The 13,496-nt window shown below is 45.2% G+C and overlaps 1 protein-coding gene across 1 annotated transcript; it reads right to left on the bottom strand.

The window, feature by feature from the left end:
* Window positions 1–1,215: 1,215 nt before the first annotated feature.
* LOC124683469 (cytochrome P450 93G2-like) lies at window positions 1,216–11,118 on the bottom strand. The gene is made up of 3 exons (XM_047217976.1): window positions 10,723–11,118; window positions 2,011–2,546; window positions 1,216–1,919 (listed from the first exon to the last, which is right to left on the bottom strand). Exons 1-3 carry the CDS (start codon window positions 11,111–11,113, stop codon window positions 1,296–1,298), a joined length of 1,551 nt encoding a protein of 516 aa, XP_047073932.1. The 5' UTR covers window positions 11,114–11,118; the 3' UTR covers window positions 1,216–1,295.
* Window positions 11,119–13,496: the final 2,378 nt, after the last annotated feature.

Below are 13,496 nucleotides of genomic sequence, written 5' to 3' on the forward strand. Positions count from 1 at the left end.
ACAATGGTGTCCCCAAGAATGCTGAACAAGGCCGCCTTAAACATGGCGTCGATCTTCTCAAACTTTTCCTGCTCCTCTGCAGAGAGAGGCCCCTCAGGTCTAGCATCTGTGGCGCTAAAACAGCCTAGGTTTGTAAACCATAGAACTGCCTTTGTGCGCCACCTCTTGTAATGCATACCATCAAAGATGAGAGGTCGAGTAGCGTCAGCAACGCTGCTTGAATTGATTTGCCTAAAATCAGGTTTTTGGATTGTTGAATATATAAGCAAATATCCATATGAAATAATCCGTACAAGTAATTGATAAATTATGAGTACGAAAATAACAAATAAACTAATCATGCAGACTAGCAAGGTATATGAACAAATCACATGTAAACAAGATAAACTGATCGCATCTACCACACAAACTAGAAGAAGAAACTCTAACAGAAACTGAAAGATAGACGACAAGATCACATACTTTGCAGCAGCGTCGTTGTCGCCCATGTTGAGGTTGCCGAAGAAGTCGCTGAGGTCCGGGAAGAAGTTGTCGATGTGGAGGAATTCCCCTCACCCGTACAGGTTGACGAGAGGCAGGGTTCCGGAGGCCTACTGTCCCGGTAGTCGGTGAACGCCGACGGACGGGATGAGGAAGAAGAAGGCGGCGGCGCAATGAACTGGAAATAGGTAGTCGCGTATGCGTCTAGTTACGGCGGCTAGGGTTGCGCAGGGTCTTATATATAGTAAGCTCGGCTCGGCGAGATTCCCGCAACCCGCAGCGTGGCGAGGCGGGCGGCGGTGGAGGAGGAGGAGTGCGCGAGGGCTCTCTCTCTTCTCACTCACTTACTAGGACTAGAACAGCCCACCTTATATACCACTCCAACTCCCTCCCAACTAGCAATGTGGGACTAAACTTCAGTCCCCACTAGTGTTGCCACTGATTATTGGAATGGACCATATGAGTTTCAGAATTTGATAATGGGCCATAGACCAAATGTCAAATGCCCAAAATTCCAGCACCTTCAACCCTGGGAGATTAGAGCTCTTTAGAGATAGAACTCACTGATGAATTTTTAAAATTTTCTTGATCTATGATTGTGGCCTCTTAAGCTACAGAACGCGCGCTAAAGTATGCGACGAAGCCAAGCATATCCTTTACTCCCTCTCTGTGGGAACGGAGAGAGCACTTATTTACTAATATCACGAGTCGATATTATATGATACAATCCCAATTCCCAGCACACACAGAAAGATTAGATACACACAAGAGGATCCTCCGAGAGGATGTGAATGGATGTATGCATGGAAGCGTGTTTAGGGAAGAGGCATAGGGTGGAGACGCTGCGTGGGCAGGATGACGAGAGGCTGCTTCCTGGCGGTGACCAGCCCCGCCTCCTCCTCCATGTCCAATGGAGGATTTGCCACCTCCCAGTTGAAACACTGCACCAGCGCCGCCAGGAACGCCGGCACGGCCTGCATGGCTAGCCCCATGCCGGGGCACGCTCGCCGGCCGCTCCCGAACGGCATGAGCTGCATATGCTGCCCTTTTGGGTCCACGGCCTCGCCGGCGCCACCGGGCATGAATCGCTCCGGCCGAAACTCGAGCGGCTCCTCCCACCACGCTGCGTCGCGTCCGATGGAGAAGATATTGAAGAAGACTGAGGTCTTTAGAGGTATGGTGTACCCGCGGACGTGGATTGGCTCGGTCGTTTCCCGCAGAGCGAACACCGCCGGGGGGCGTAGCCTTAGGGTCTCCTTGAGCACCGCCTGCAGGTATGGCATATGCGCCACGTCCGGCTCGCCCACCAGCCGGTTCCTGCCAACCACCGCGTCCAGCTCCTCCCGCAGCTTCGCCAGGCAGGCCGGGTGGTTCAGCAGCTCCGCCAGCATCCACTCCACGGTAGTGGCCGTCGTGTCCGACCCGGCTGTGAAGATGTCCTATATATGCTCATTAGTGGTTAGTCATTATCCAACCCTCGGTTGCATATTTCAGGAATGGCGCGCAGTGACAGATGAGTGGAGTACTCACGAGGACGAAAGCCTTGATGTTGTCCCTGGTGAGCTTGACCTCGGCAGCCGGGTCGGCCGCCGCGTCCATGACGATGTCGAGCAAGTCCTTGGTCTTGGCCATGCCCTTGCCGGGGCCCTCACGCCGGTCCTTCTCCTTGGTCTTGATCATGGCCTCCAGCAGCGCGTCGAACCTCGAGTGCACGGCGCGCGTCCTGCGACCGAGCCCCTGCAGGTCCCAGCCGCGGCATAGGGCCACGTAGTCCTCGATGTTGAACGCCCCCACCAGCTCCGACACCTGCTTAGCGCAGTCCCGTGCCGCGTCCGCCATGTCGCCGGGAAGCTCGGTCGCCACCATCCTCATGATGGCATTGTTGGACATGCGGATGAGCTCCCGGCTCATGTCAATGGTCTCCCCCCTGGCCGCCGCCACGGTGGCCGCGCTTATGACGCCCGCGAGCTCGGCGGCGCGGACGGGGCGCAGCTGCTCGATCGTGCGCGGGCCGAGCAGCTCAGACATGCACAGGCGCTTCATGAAGAGCCAGTGAGGGCCATAGGACGCTGATGGCGTGTATTTCACACGTTCGTTGGGCAACCCCAAGAGGAAGGTATGATGCGCACAGCAGCAAGTTTTCCCTCAGAAAGAAACCAAGGTTTATCGAACCAGGAGGAGCCAAGAAGCACGTTGAAGGTTGATGGCGGCGGGATGTAGTGCGGCGCAACACCGGAGATTCGGCGCCAACGTGGAACCTGCACAACACAACCAAAGTACTTTGCCCCAACGAAACGAGTGAGGTTGTCAATCTCACCGGCTTGCTTGTAACAAAGGATTAACCGTATTGTATGGAAGATGATTGTTTGCAGAGAAAACAGTAAAGAACAAGTATTGCGAGCAGATTTGTATTTCAGTATTAAAGAATGGACCGGGGTCCACAGTTCACTAGAGGTGTCTCTCCCATAAGATAAAAGCATGTTGGGTGAACAAATTACAGTCGGGCAATTGACAAATAGAGAGAGCATAACAATGCACATACATCACATGATAAGTATAGTAAGATTTAATTGGGCATTACGACAAAGTACATAGACCGCCATCCAACTGCATCTATGCCTAAAAAGTCCACCTTCAGGTTATCATCCGAACCCCCTCCAGTATTAAGTTGCTAACAACGGACAATTGCGTTAAGTATGGTGCGTAATGTAATCAACAACTACATCCTCGGACATAGCGCCAATGTTTTATCCCTAGTGGCAACAGACACAACACAACCTTAGAACTTTACGTCACTTGTCCCGAGTGTCAATGCGAGGCATGAACCCACTATCGAGCATAAGTACTCCCTCTTGGAGTTAATAGTAAAAACTTGGCCAGAGCCTCTACTAGAAACGGAGAGCATGCAAGATCATAAACAACACATGTATGATAACTTGATAATTAACATGACATAGTATTCTCTATCCATCGGATCCCGACAAACACAACATATAGAATTACAGATAGATGATCTTGATCATGTTAGGCAGCTCACAAGATCCGACAATGATAGCACAATGGGGAGAAGACAACCATCTAGCTACTGCTATGGACCCATAGTCTAGGGGTAGACTACTCACTCATCACTCCGGAGGCGACCATGGCGGTGTAGAGTCCTCCGGGAGATGATTCCCCTCTCCCGGCGAGGGTGCGGGAGGCGATCTCTGGATCCCCAAGATGGGATCGGCGGCGACGGCGTCTCGGTGAGGTTTTCCGTATCGTGGCTCTCGGTGCTGGGGGTTTCGTCACGGAGGCTATTTGTAGGCGGAAGGGTAGGTCAAGAGGCGGCACGGGGCCCCACACCACGGGGCCGCGCGGCCAAGGGGGCCGCGCCGCCCTAGGGTGTGGCCCCTCCGTGGCCCCTCTTCGTCTCTCCTTCGGACTTACGGAAGCTTCGTGAGAAAATAGGCCCTGGGCTTTAATTTCGTCCAATTCCGAGAATATTTCGTTACTAGGATTTCTGAAACCAAAAACAGCGAGAAAACAGCAAGCGGCACTTCGGCATCTTGTTAATAGGTTAGTTCCGAGAAAATGCACAAATATGACATAAAGTGTGCATAAAACATGTAGGTTCATCAATAATATGGCATAGAACATAAGAAATTATCGATACGTCGGAGACGTATCAAGCATCCCCAAGCTTAGTTACTGCTCGTCCCGAGCGAGGTAAAACGATAACAAAGATAATTTCTGAAGTGATATGCCATCATAACCTTGATCATACTATTTGTAAACATATGTAGTGGATGCAGCGATCAAAACAATGGTGATGACATGAGTAAACAAGTGAATCATAAAGCAAAGACTTTTCATGAATAGTACTTAAAGACAAGTATTAATAAGTCTTGCATAAGAGTTAACTCATAAAGCAATAAATCAAAGTAAAGGTATTGAAGCAACACAAAGGAAGATTAAGTTTCAGCGGTTGCTTTCAACTTGTAACATGTATATCCCATGGATAATTGTCAACATAGAGTAATATAACAAGTACAATATGCAAGTATGTAGGAATCAATGCACGGTTCACACAAGTGTTTGCTTCTTGAGGTGGAGAGAAATAGGTGAAGCTGACTCAACATAAAAGTAAAGAGAATGGTCCTTCAAAGAGGAAAGCATCGATTGCTATATTTGTGCTAGAGCTTTTATTTTGAAAACATGAAACAATTTTGTCAACGGTAGTAATAAAGCATATGAGTTATGTACATTATATCTTACAAGTTGCAAGTCTCATGCATAGTATGCTAATAGTGCCCGCACCTTGTCCAAATTAACTTGGACTACCGGATCATTGCAATGCACATGTTTTGACCAAGTGTCACAATGGGGTACCTCCATGCCGCCTGTACAAAGGTCTAAGGAGAAAGCTCGCATTTTGGATTTCTCGCTTTTGATTATTCTCAACTTAGACATCCATACCGGGACAACATGGACAACGGATAATGGACTCCTCTTTTATGCATAAGCATGTGGCAACAATTATTATTCTCATATGAGATTGAGGATATATGTCCAAGACTGAAACTTCCACCATGAATCATGGCTTTAGTTAGCGGCCCAAAGTTCTTCTCTAACAACATGCATGCTCCAACCATGAAGGTGGTAGATCTCTCTTGCTTCGAGACAAGACGGACATGCATAGCAACTCACATGATATCCAACAAGAAATAGTTGATGGCGTCCCCGAAACATGGTTACCGCTCAACAAGCAACTTAATAAGAGATAAAGTGCATAAGTACATATTCAATACCACAATAGTTTTTAAGCTATTTGTCCCATGAGCTATATATTGCAAAGGTGAATGATGGAATTTTAAAGGTAGCACTCAAGCAATTTACTTTGGAATGGCGGGTAAATACCATGTAGTAGGTAGGTATGGTGGACACAAATGGCATAGTGGTTGGCTCAAGGATTTTGGATGCATGAGAAGTATTCCCTCTCGATACAAGGTTTAGGCTAGCAAGGCTATTTGAAACAAACACAAGGATGAACGGTACAGCAAAACTCACATAAAAGACATATGGTAAACATTATAAGACTCCATACCGTCTTCCTTGTTGTTCAAAACTCAATACTAGATATTATCTAGACTCTAGAGAAACCAAATATGCAAACCAAATTAGCAAGCTCTAAGTATTTCTTCATTAATGGGTGCAAAGTATATGATGCAAGAGCTTAAACATGAGCACAACAATTGCCAAGTATCAAATTATCCAAGACATTTTAGAGTTACTACATGTAGCATTTTCCAATTCCAACCATATAACAATTTAACGAAGCGAAACTTCGCCATGAATACTATGAGTAGAACCTAAGGACATATTTGTCCATATGCAACAGCGGAGCGTGTCTCTCTCCCATAAAGTGAATGCTAGGATCCATTTTATTCAAACAAAACAAAAAACAAAAACAAACCGACGCTCCAAGCAAAGTACATAAGATGTGGCCGAATAAAAATATAGTTTCGGGGGAGGAACCTCGATAATGTTGTCGATGAAGAAGGGGATGCCTTGGGCATCCCCAAGCTTAAACGCTTGAGTCTTCTTAATATATGCAGGGGTGAACCACCGGGCATCCCCAAGCTTAGAGCTTTCACTCTCCTTAATCATATTGCATCATACTCCTCTCTTGATCCTTGAAAACTTCCTCCACACCAAACTCGAAACAACTCATTAGAGGGTTAGTGCATAATAAAAATTCACATGTTCAGAGGTGACACAATCATTCTTAACACTTCTGGACATTGCATAAAGCTATTGGACATTAATGGATCAAAGAAATTCATCCAACATAGCAAAAGAGGCAATGCGAAATAAAAGACAGAATCTGTCAAAACAGAACAGTCCGTAAAGATGGATTTTATTAGGCCACCAGACTTGCTCAAACGAAAATGCTCAAATTGAATGAAAGTTGCGTACATATCTAAGGATCACTCACGTAAATTGGCATAATTTTCTGAGTTACCTACAGAGAATTAGACCCAGATTCGTGACAGCAAAGAAATCTGTTTCTGCGCAGTAATCCAAATCTAGTACTTACTTTTCTATCAAAGACTTTACTTGGCACAACAAAACATAAAACTAAGATAAGGAGAGGTTGCTACAGTAGTAAACAACTTCCAAGACACAAATATAAAACAAAAATACTGTAGTAAAAAAAACATGGGTTGTCTCCCATAAGCGCTTTTCTTTAACGCCTTTCAGCTAGGCGCAGAAAGTGTAACTCAAGTAACATCAAGAGATGAAGCATCAACATCATAATTTGTTCTAATAATAGAATCATAAGGTAACTTCATTCTCTTTCTAGGTAAGTGTTCCATACCTTTCTTGAGAGGAAATTGATATTTAATATTACCTTCCTTCATATCAATAGTAGCACCAACGGTTCGAAGAAAAGGTCTTCCCAATATAATGGGGCAAGATGCATTGCATTCAATATCCAAGACAACAAAATCAACGGGGACAAGGTTATTGTTAACCACAATATGAACATTATCAACTTTCCCCAAAGGTTTCTTTTTAGCATTATCGGCGAGATTAACATCCGGATAACAATTTTTCAATGGTGGCAAGTCAAGCATATCATAGACTTTTTTAGGCATAACGAAATACTTGCACCAAGATCACATAAAGCATTACAATCAAAATCTTTGATTCTCATTTTAATGATGGGCTCCCAACCATCCTCTAGCTTTCTAGGAATAGAAGTTTCAAGTTTTAGTTTCTCTTCTCTAGCTTTTATGAGAGCATTTGTAATATGTTTTGTGAAAGCCAAATTTATAGCGCTAGCATTGGGACTCTTAGCAAGTTTTTGCAAGAACTTTATAACTTCAGAGATGTGGCAATCATCAAAATCTAAATCATTACAATCTAAAGCAATGGGATTATCATCCCCAAGGTTGGAAAAAAATTTCAGCGGTTTTATCATAAGCGGTTTCAGCGAGTTTTAGCAGTTTCAGGTAATTTTGCGCGCTTTGCACTAGGAGTAGAAGCATTGCCAACACCAATTATTTTATCATGGATAGTAGGAGGTGCAGCAACATATGAATCATTAGCATTGCTAGTGGTGGTAATAGTCCAAACTTTAACTACATTTTCCTTTTTAGCTAGTTTTTCATTTTCTTCTCTATCCCACCTAGCTCGCAGTTCAGCCATTAATCTTATATTCTCATTAATTCTAACTTGGATGGCATTTGCTGTAGTAACAATTTTATTTTCAATATCCCTATTAGGCATAACTTTCGATTTCAAAAGATCAACATCAGAGGCAAGACTATCAACTCTAGAAACAAGAATATCAATTTTATTGAGCTTTTCCTCAACAGATTTGTTAAAGGCAGTTTGTGTACTAATAAATTCTTTAAGCATGGATTCAAGTCCAGGGGGTGAATTCCTATTATTGTTGTAAGAATTTCCATAAGAATTACCATAGCCGTTGCCATTATTATAAGGATATGGCCTATAGTTGTTACTAGAATTGTTCCGATAGGCATTGTTGTTGAAATTATTATTTTTAATGAAGTTTACATCAACATGTTCTTCTTGTGCAACCAATGAAGCTAATGGAACATTATTAGGATCAACATTAGTCCTATCATTCGCAAGCATAGACATAATAGCATTAACCTTATCATTCAAGGAAGAGGATTCTTCAACAGAATTTACCTTCTTACCTTGTGGAGCTCTTTCCGTGTGCCATTCAGAATAATTAACCATCATATTATCAAGAAGCTTTGTTGCTTCACCAAGAGTAATGGACATAAAGGTACCTCCAGCAGCTGAATCCAATAAATTCCGCGAAGAAAAATTTAGTCCTGCATAGAAGGTTTGGATGATCATCCAAGTAGTCAGTCCATGGGTTGGGCAATTTTTAACCGAGAGATTTCATTCTTTCCCAAGCTTGAGCAACATGTTCAGTATCTAATTGTTTAAAATTCATTATGCTACTCCTCAAAGATATAATTTTAGCGGGGGGATAATATCTACCAATAAAAGCATCCTTGCATTTAGTCCATGAATCAATACTATTCTTAGGCGAGAGATAGCAACCAATCTTTAGCTCTTCCTCTTAATGAGAAAGGGAACAATTTTAATTTTATAATGTCACCATCTACATCTTTATATTTTTGCATCTCACATAGTTCAACAAAATTATTGAGATGGGCAGCGACATCATCGGAACTAACACCGAGAAAATTGCTCTCTCATGACAAGATTAAGTAAAGCAGGTTTAATTTCAAAGAATTCTACTGTAGTAGCAGGTGGAGCAATAGGTGTGCATAAGAAATCATTATTATTTGTGCTAGTGAAGTCACACAACTTAGTATTTTCAGGGTTGGCCATTTTAGCAATAGTAAATAAAGCGAACTAGGTAAAGTAAATGCAAGTAAACTAATTTTTTTTTGTGTTTTTAATATAGCAAACAAGACAGTAAATAAAGTAAAACTAGCAACTAATTTTTTTGTGTTTTGATATAAGTGCAGCAAAAAAAGTAGTAAATAAAATAAAGCAAGACAAAAACAAAGTAAAGAGATTGAGAAGTGGAGACTCCCCTTGCAGCGTGTCTTGATCTCCCCGGCAACGGCGCCAGAAAAAGAGCTTGATGGCGTGTATTTCACACGTTCGTTGGGCAACCCCAAGAGGAAGGTATGATGCGCACGGCGGCAAGTTTTCCCTCGAGAAAGAAACCAAGGTTTATCGAACCGGGAGGAGCCAAGAAGCACGTTGAAGGTTGATGGCGGCGGGATGTAGTGCGGCGCAACACCGGAGATTCCGGCGCCAACGTGGAACCTGCACAACACAACCAAAGTACTTTGCCCCAACGAAACGAGTGAGGTTGTCAATCTCACCGGCTTGCTGTAACAAAGGATTAACCGTATTGTGTGGAAGATGATTGTTTGCGAGAGAAAACAGTAAAGAACAAGTATTGCGGCAGATTTGTATTTCGGTATTAAAGAATGGACCGGGGTCCACGGTTCACTAGAGGTGTCTCTCCCATAAGATAAAAGCATGTTGGGTGAACAAATTACGGTCGGGCAATTGACAAATAGAGAGAGAATAACAATGCACATACATGACATGATAAGTATAGTGAGATTTAATTGGGCATTACGACAAAGTACATAGACCGCCATCCAACTGCATCTATGCCTAAAAAGTCCACCTTCAGGTTATCATCCGAACCCCCTCCAGTATTAAGTTGCTAACAACGGACAATTGCATTAAGTATGGTGCGTAATGTAATCAACAACTACATCCTCGGACATAGCGCCAATGTTTTATCCCTAGTGGCAACAGACACAACACAACCTTAGAACTTTCACATCACTTGTCCCGAGTGTCAATGCGGGCATGAACCCACTATCGAGCATAAGTACTCCCTCTTGGAGTTAATAGTAAAAACTTGGCCGAGCCTCTACTAGAAACGGAGAGCATGCAAGATCATAAACAACACATGTATAATAACTTGATAATTAACATGACATAGTATTCTCTATCCATCGGATCCCGACAAACACAACATATAGAATTACGGATAGATGATCTTGATCATGTTAGGCAGCTCACAAGATCCAGACAATGATAGCACAATGGGGAGAAGACAACCATCTAGCTACTGCTATGGACCCATAGTCCAGGGGTAGACTACTCACTCATCACTCCGGAGGCGACCATGGCGGTGTAGAGTCCTCCGGGAGATGATTCCCCTCTCCGGCGGGGTGCGGGAGGCGATCTCTGGATCCCCCGAGATGGGATCGGCGGCGACGGCGTCTCGGTAAGGTTTTCCGTATCGTGGCTCTCGGTGTGGGGGTTTCGTCACGGAGGCTATTTGTAGGCGGAAGGGTAGGTCAAGAGGCGGCACGGGGGCCCCACACCACAGGGCCGCGCGGCCAAGGGGGGGCCGCGCCGCCCTAGGGTGTGGCCCCTCCGTGGCCCCTCTTCGTCTCTCCTTCGGACTTCTGGAAGCTTCGTGAGAAAATAGGCCCTTGGGCTTTAATTTCGTCCAATTCCGAGAATATTTCGTTACTAGGATTTCTGAAACCAAAAACAACAGAAAACAGCAACTGGCACTTCGGCATCTTGTTAATAGGTTAGTTCCAGAAAATGCACAAATATGACATAAAGTGTGCATAAAACATGTAGGTATCATCAATAATATGGCATAGAACATAAGAAATTATCGATACGTCGGAGACGTATCAGGCGCGAAGGCGAAGCCGGCGGATTCGTAGGCAAGGTGGCGCGTGACGGCCTTGACCGGGCGCTCCGGGATGCTGCCCTCAAACTTGAGCACGTCGCGGGCGGCGTCGGTGGAGCCGATGACGACGCAGTGGGTGGAGGGTCCGAGGCGGAGGTACACGAGGGGGCCGTAGCGGGCGACGATCCGGTCTAATGCCCGGTGCGGGGGAGGGCGGATGAGGTGGAGGTGGCCGATCAGGGGGAGCGCCAAGGGGCTCGGGGGAAGGCGGCCGTGTTTGCTGCCGCTACGGCGGAGAAACATGAGCAGGAGGAGGGCGGTGGCGGCCAGGAGGGAGGCGACAAGCAGAGGAGCCGCATTGTCCGAGACCATTCGTGCTTGTTCCATCCATGCCATGAAATAATTTACACTTAATTGGTTAGTAGCTTTTCTGTTTTGCTTCCCCTCCTTCCAAGAAGTGTTATATATAAGGGCATATCAAGGGCCAACGTATTACGGACGCCAAAAATATTTGCGCGCGCCCTTAGTTTAAATGGTCGTCGACCGTGCGTCCGTTTTCGCCGGAATGCCCCAGCGGCACGATGCATTTTTTTGGGTTTTGCTTTTTTCAACATAAAACATAATTTACATAGTGAAGAAAGGAAAATAAAATATACTGTATAAACTAACACGATGCATGTGCCTACCCCTCGTCGAGCATGACGAAATCTGGTACTGCCACTGCCAGTTGGCAACCGACGGAACATACTCCGGTGCAGCCGGTGGTGGAGGTGCAGGTGGAGCAACCTATGGATTGAATGCCGATGGTGGACGTGGAGGCGGTGGTTGCGGGGCCGAGTTTTGGAGTGCCCGTTGTAGGGCCTCTTCTTCCGTGAGGTCTAGAGACATGATGTCGGTGTCATATCGGGGGAGCAACGGCTGCACTGGTCGGTCCACCTCCGAGACGAGGAAGCCGGACCTCTCGATCTCGTCGTCGGCCATCGTCGGCGGGAAGTTGAACTTCCGGCCCTCCGCCATGCCCCCCCTGCTAGTCGTCTGAGTCGTCCTTGGCGTCCTCGTTGTGGTAGGCCAGTGATACGTTCCAACGTATCAATAATTTTTGATGCTCCATGCTTGTTTTACACCAATTTCTATATATTTTGTTTACACTTCGTTGCACTTTTATGCATTTTCTGGAACTAATCTATTGACAGGATGCCACAGTGCCAGTTCCATATTTTCTGCTGTTTTGTATTTCAGAAAAATTATATAGGAAATATTCTCGGAATTGGACGAAACAAAAGCCGAAGTTCCTATTTTACTGTAACAAAGACGGAGTCCAGAGTAGAGACGAAGAGGTGCCACGAGGCGGCCACACCTGGCCTAGGCGCGGCCCAGCCCTCGCCACGCCTAGGGGTGGTGTGGGCCCCACAGGCGCCCACCAACCTCTCCCTTCCGCCTATTTATTCATCTCATCGGGAACACCTAAATACCCGAGCTTCTATCCACGAAAAGTTCCGTCGCGACCGTCATCGCCGACCCTAGCTCGGGAGGGTTCTGAAGCTCTTCCCGGCACCCTGTCGGAGAGGGAGATCATCACCGGAGGCCTCTACATCGCCATGCCCGCCTCCGAAGTGATGTGTGGGTAGTTCATCTCTGGACTACAGGTCCATAGCAGCAGCTAGATGGTTGTCTTCTCCAATTTATGCTTCATGTTTAGATCTTGTGAGCTGGCTATCATGATCAATATCATCTTTATGTAATGCTACATGTTGTGTTTGCTGGGATCCGATGAATATTGAATACTATGGTTGAGGTCGATTATATACTTGGCATATGTTATTTGTGATCTTGCATGCTGTCCGTTGCTAGTAGATGCTTTGGCCAAGTATATGCTTGTGACTCCAAGATGGAGTATTTATGCTCGATAGTGGCTTCATGCCTCTAGTAATCTGGGAGAGTGACAATAACTTCTAAGGTTGTAGATGTGTTGTTTCTACTAGGAAGAATACAACAATGCTTTGTATAAGGATAATTCTATTGTTTACTTTACACACTTTGCTTGATGCGATAATCCGTTGCTTACAACTTAATACTGAAAGGGGTGCGGACGCTAACCGGAAGGTGGATTATTAGTCATAAACGCAGTTGGATTGCGGTCTATGTATCATGTTGTAATGCACAAATGAATCTCATAGTAATCATCTTGTCATGTATGGTCTTTATTCTGTCAATTGCCCAGCTGTAATTTGTTCACCCAGCATGTTATTTATCTTTATGGAGAGACACCTCTAGTGAACTGTGGACCCCGGTCCTTTCTTTTACACTGATAAATTCATCTACTCCAAACATTTGTTCTGTTTACTTACTGCAAATAATGTTCTATTTAATTTCACTGCAAACAAATATCTCTTTCCACACTATACGGTTAATCCTTTGTTTTCACCAAAACCGGTGAGATTGACAACCTCGCTGTAAGTTGGGGCAAAGTATTTTGGTTATGTTGTGTGCAGGTTCCACATTGTTGCTGACACCGGTAGTGCGCCCTGCCAAAAGTCGGCAAGCAACACCTTCAGAAGTGATTTCTTTCTCCTACTGGTCGATTAAACCTAGGTTTTTCATTGAGGGAAAACTGCTACTGTGCTTATCATACCTTCCTCTTGGGGTTCCCCAACGGTGTGCCCTGCACAACATTAAGCATTTTTCTGGCACCGTTGTCGGGGAGAAAGAGGATTTCTGCAAGGGGAGTCTCTCATCTCCAATCTCTTTACTTTGTTATTGTTTTGTTTAGCTTATTTTA

Source organism: Lolium rigidum, chromosome 1 (genome assembly GCF_022539505.1).
Source record: "Lolium rigidum isolate FL_2022 chromosome 1, APGP_CSIRO_Lrig_0.1, whole genome shotgun sequence".
NCBI lineage: Eukaryota > Viridiplantae > Streptophyta > Magnoliopsida > Poales > Poaceae > Lolium > Lolium rigidum.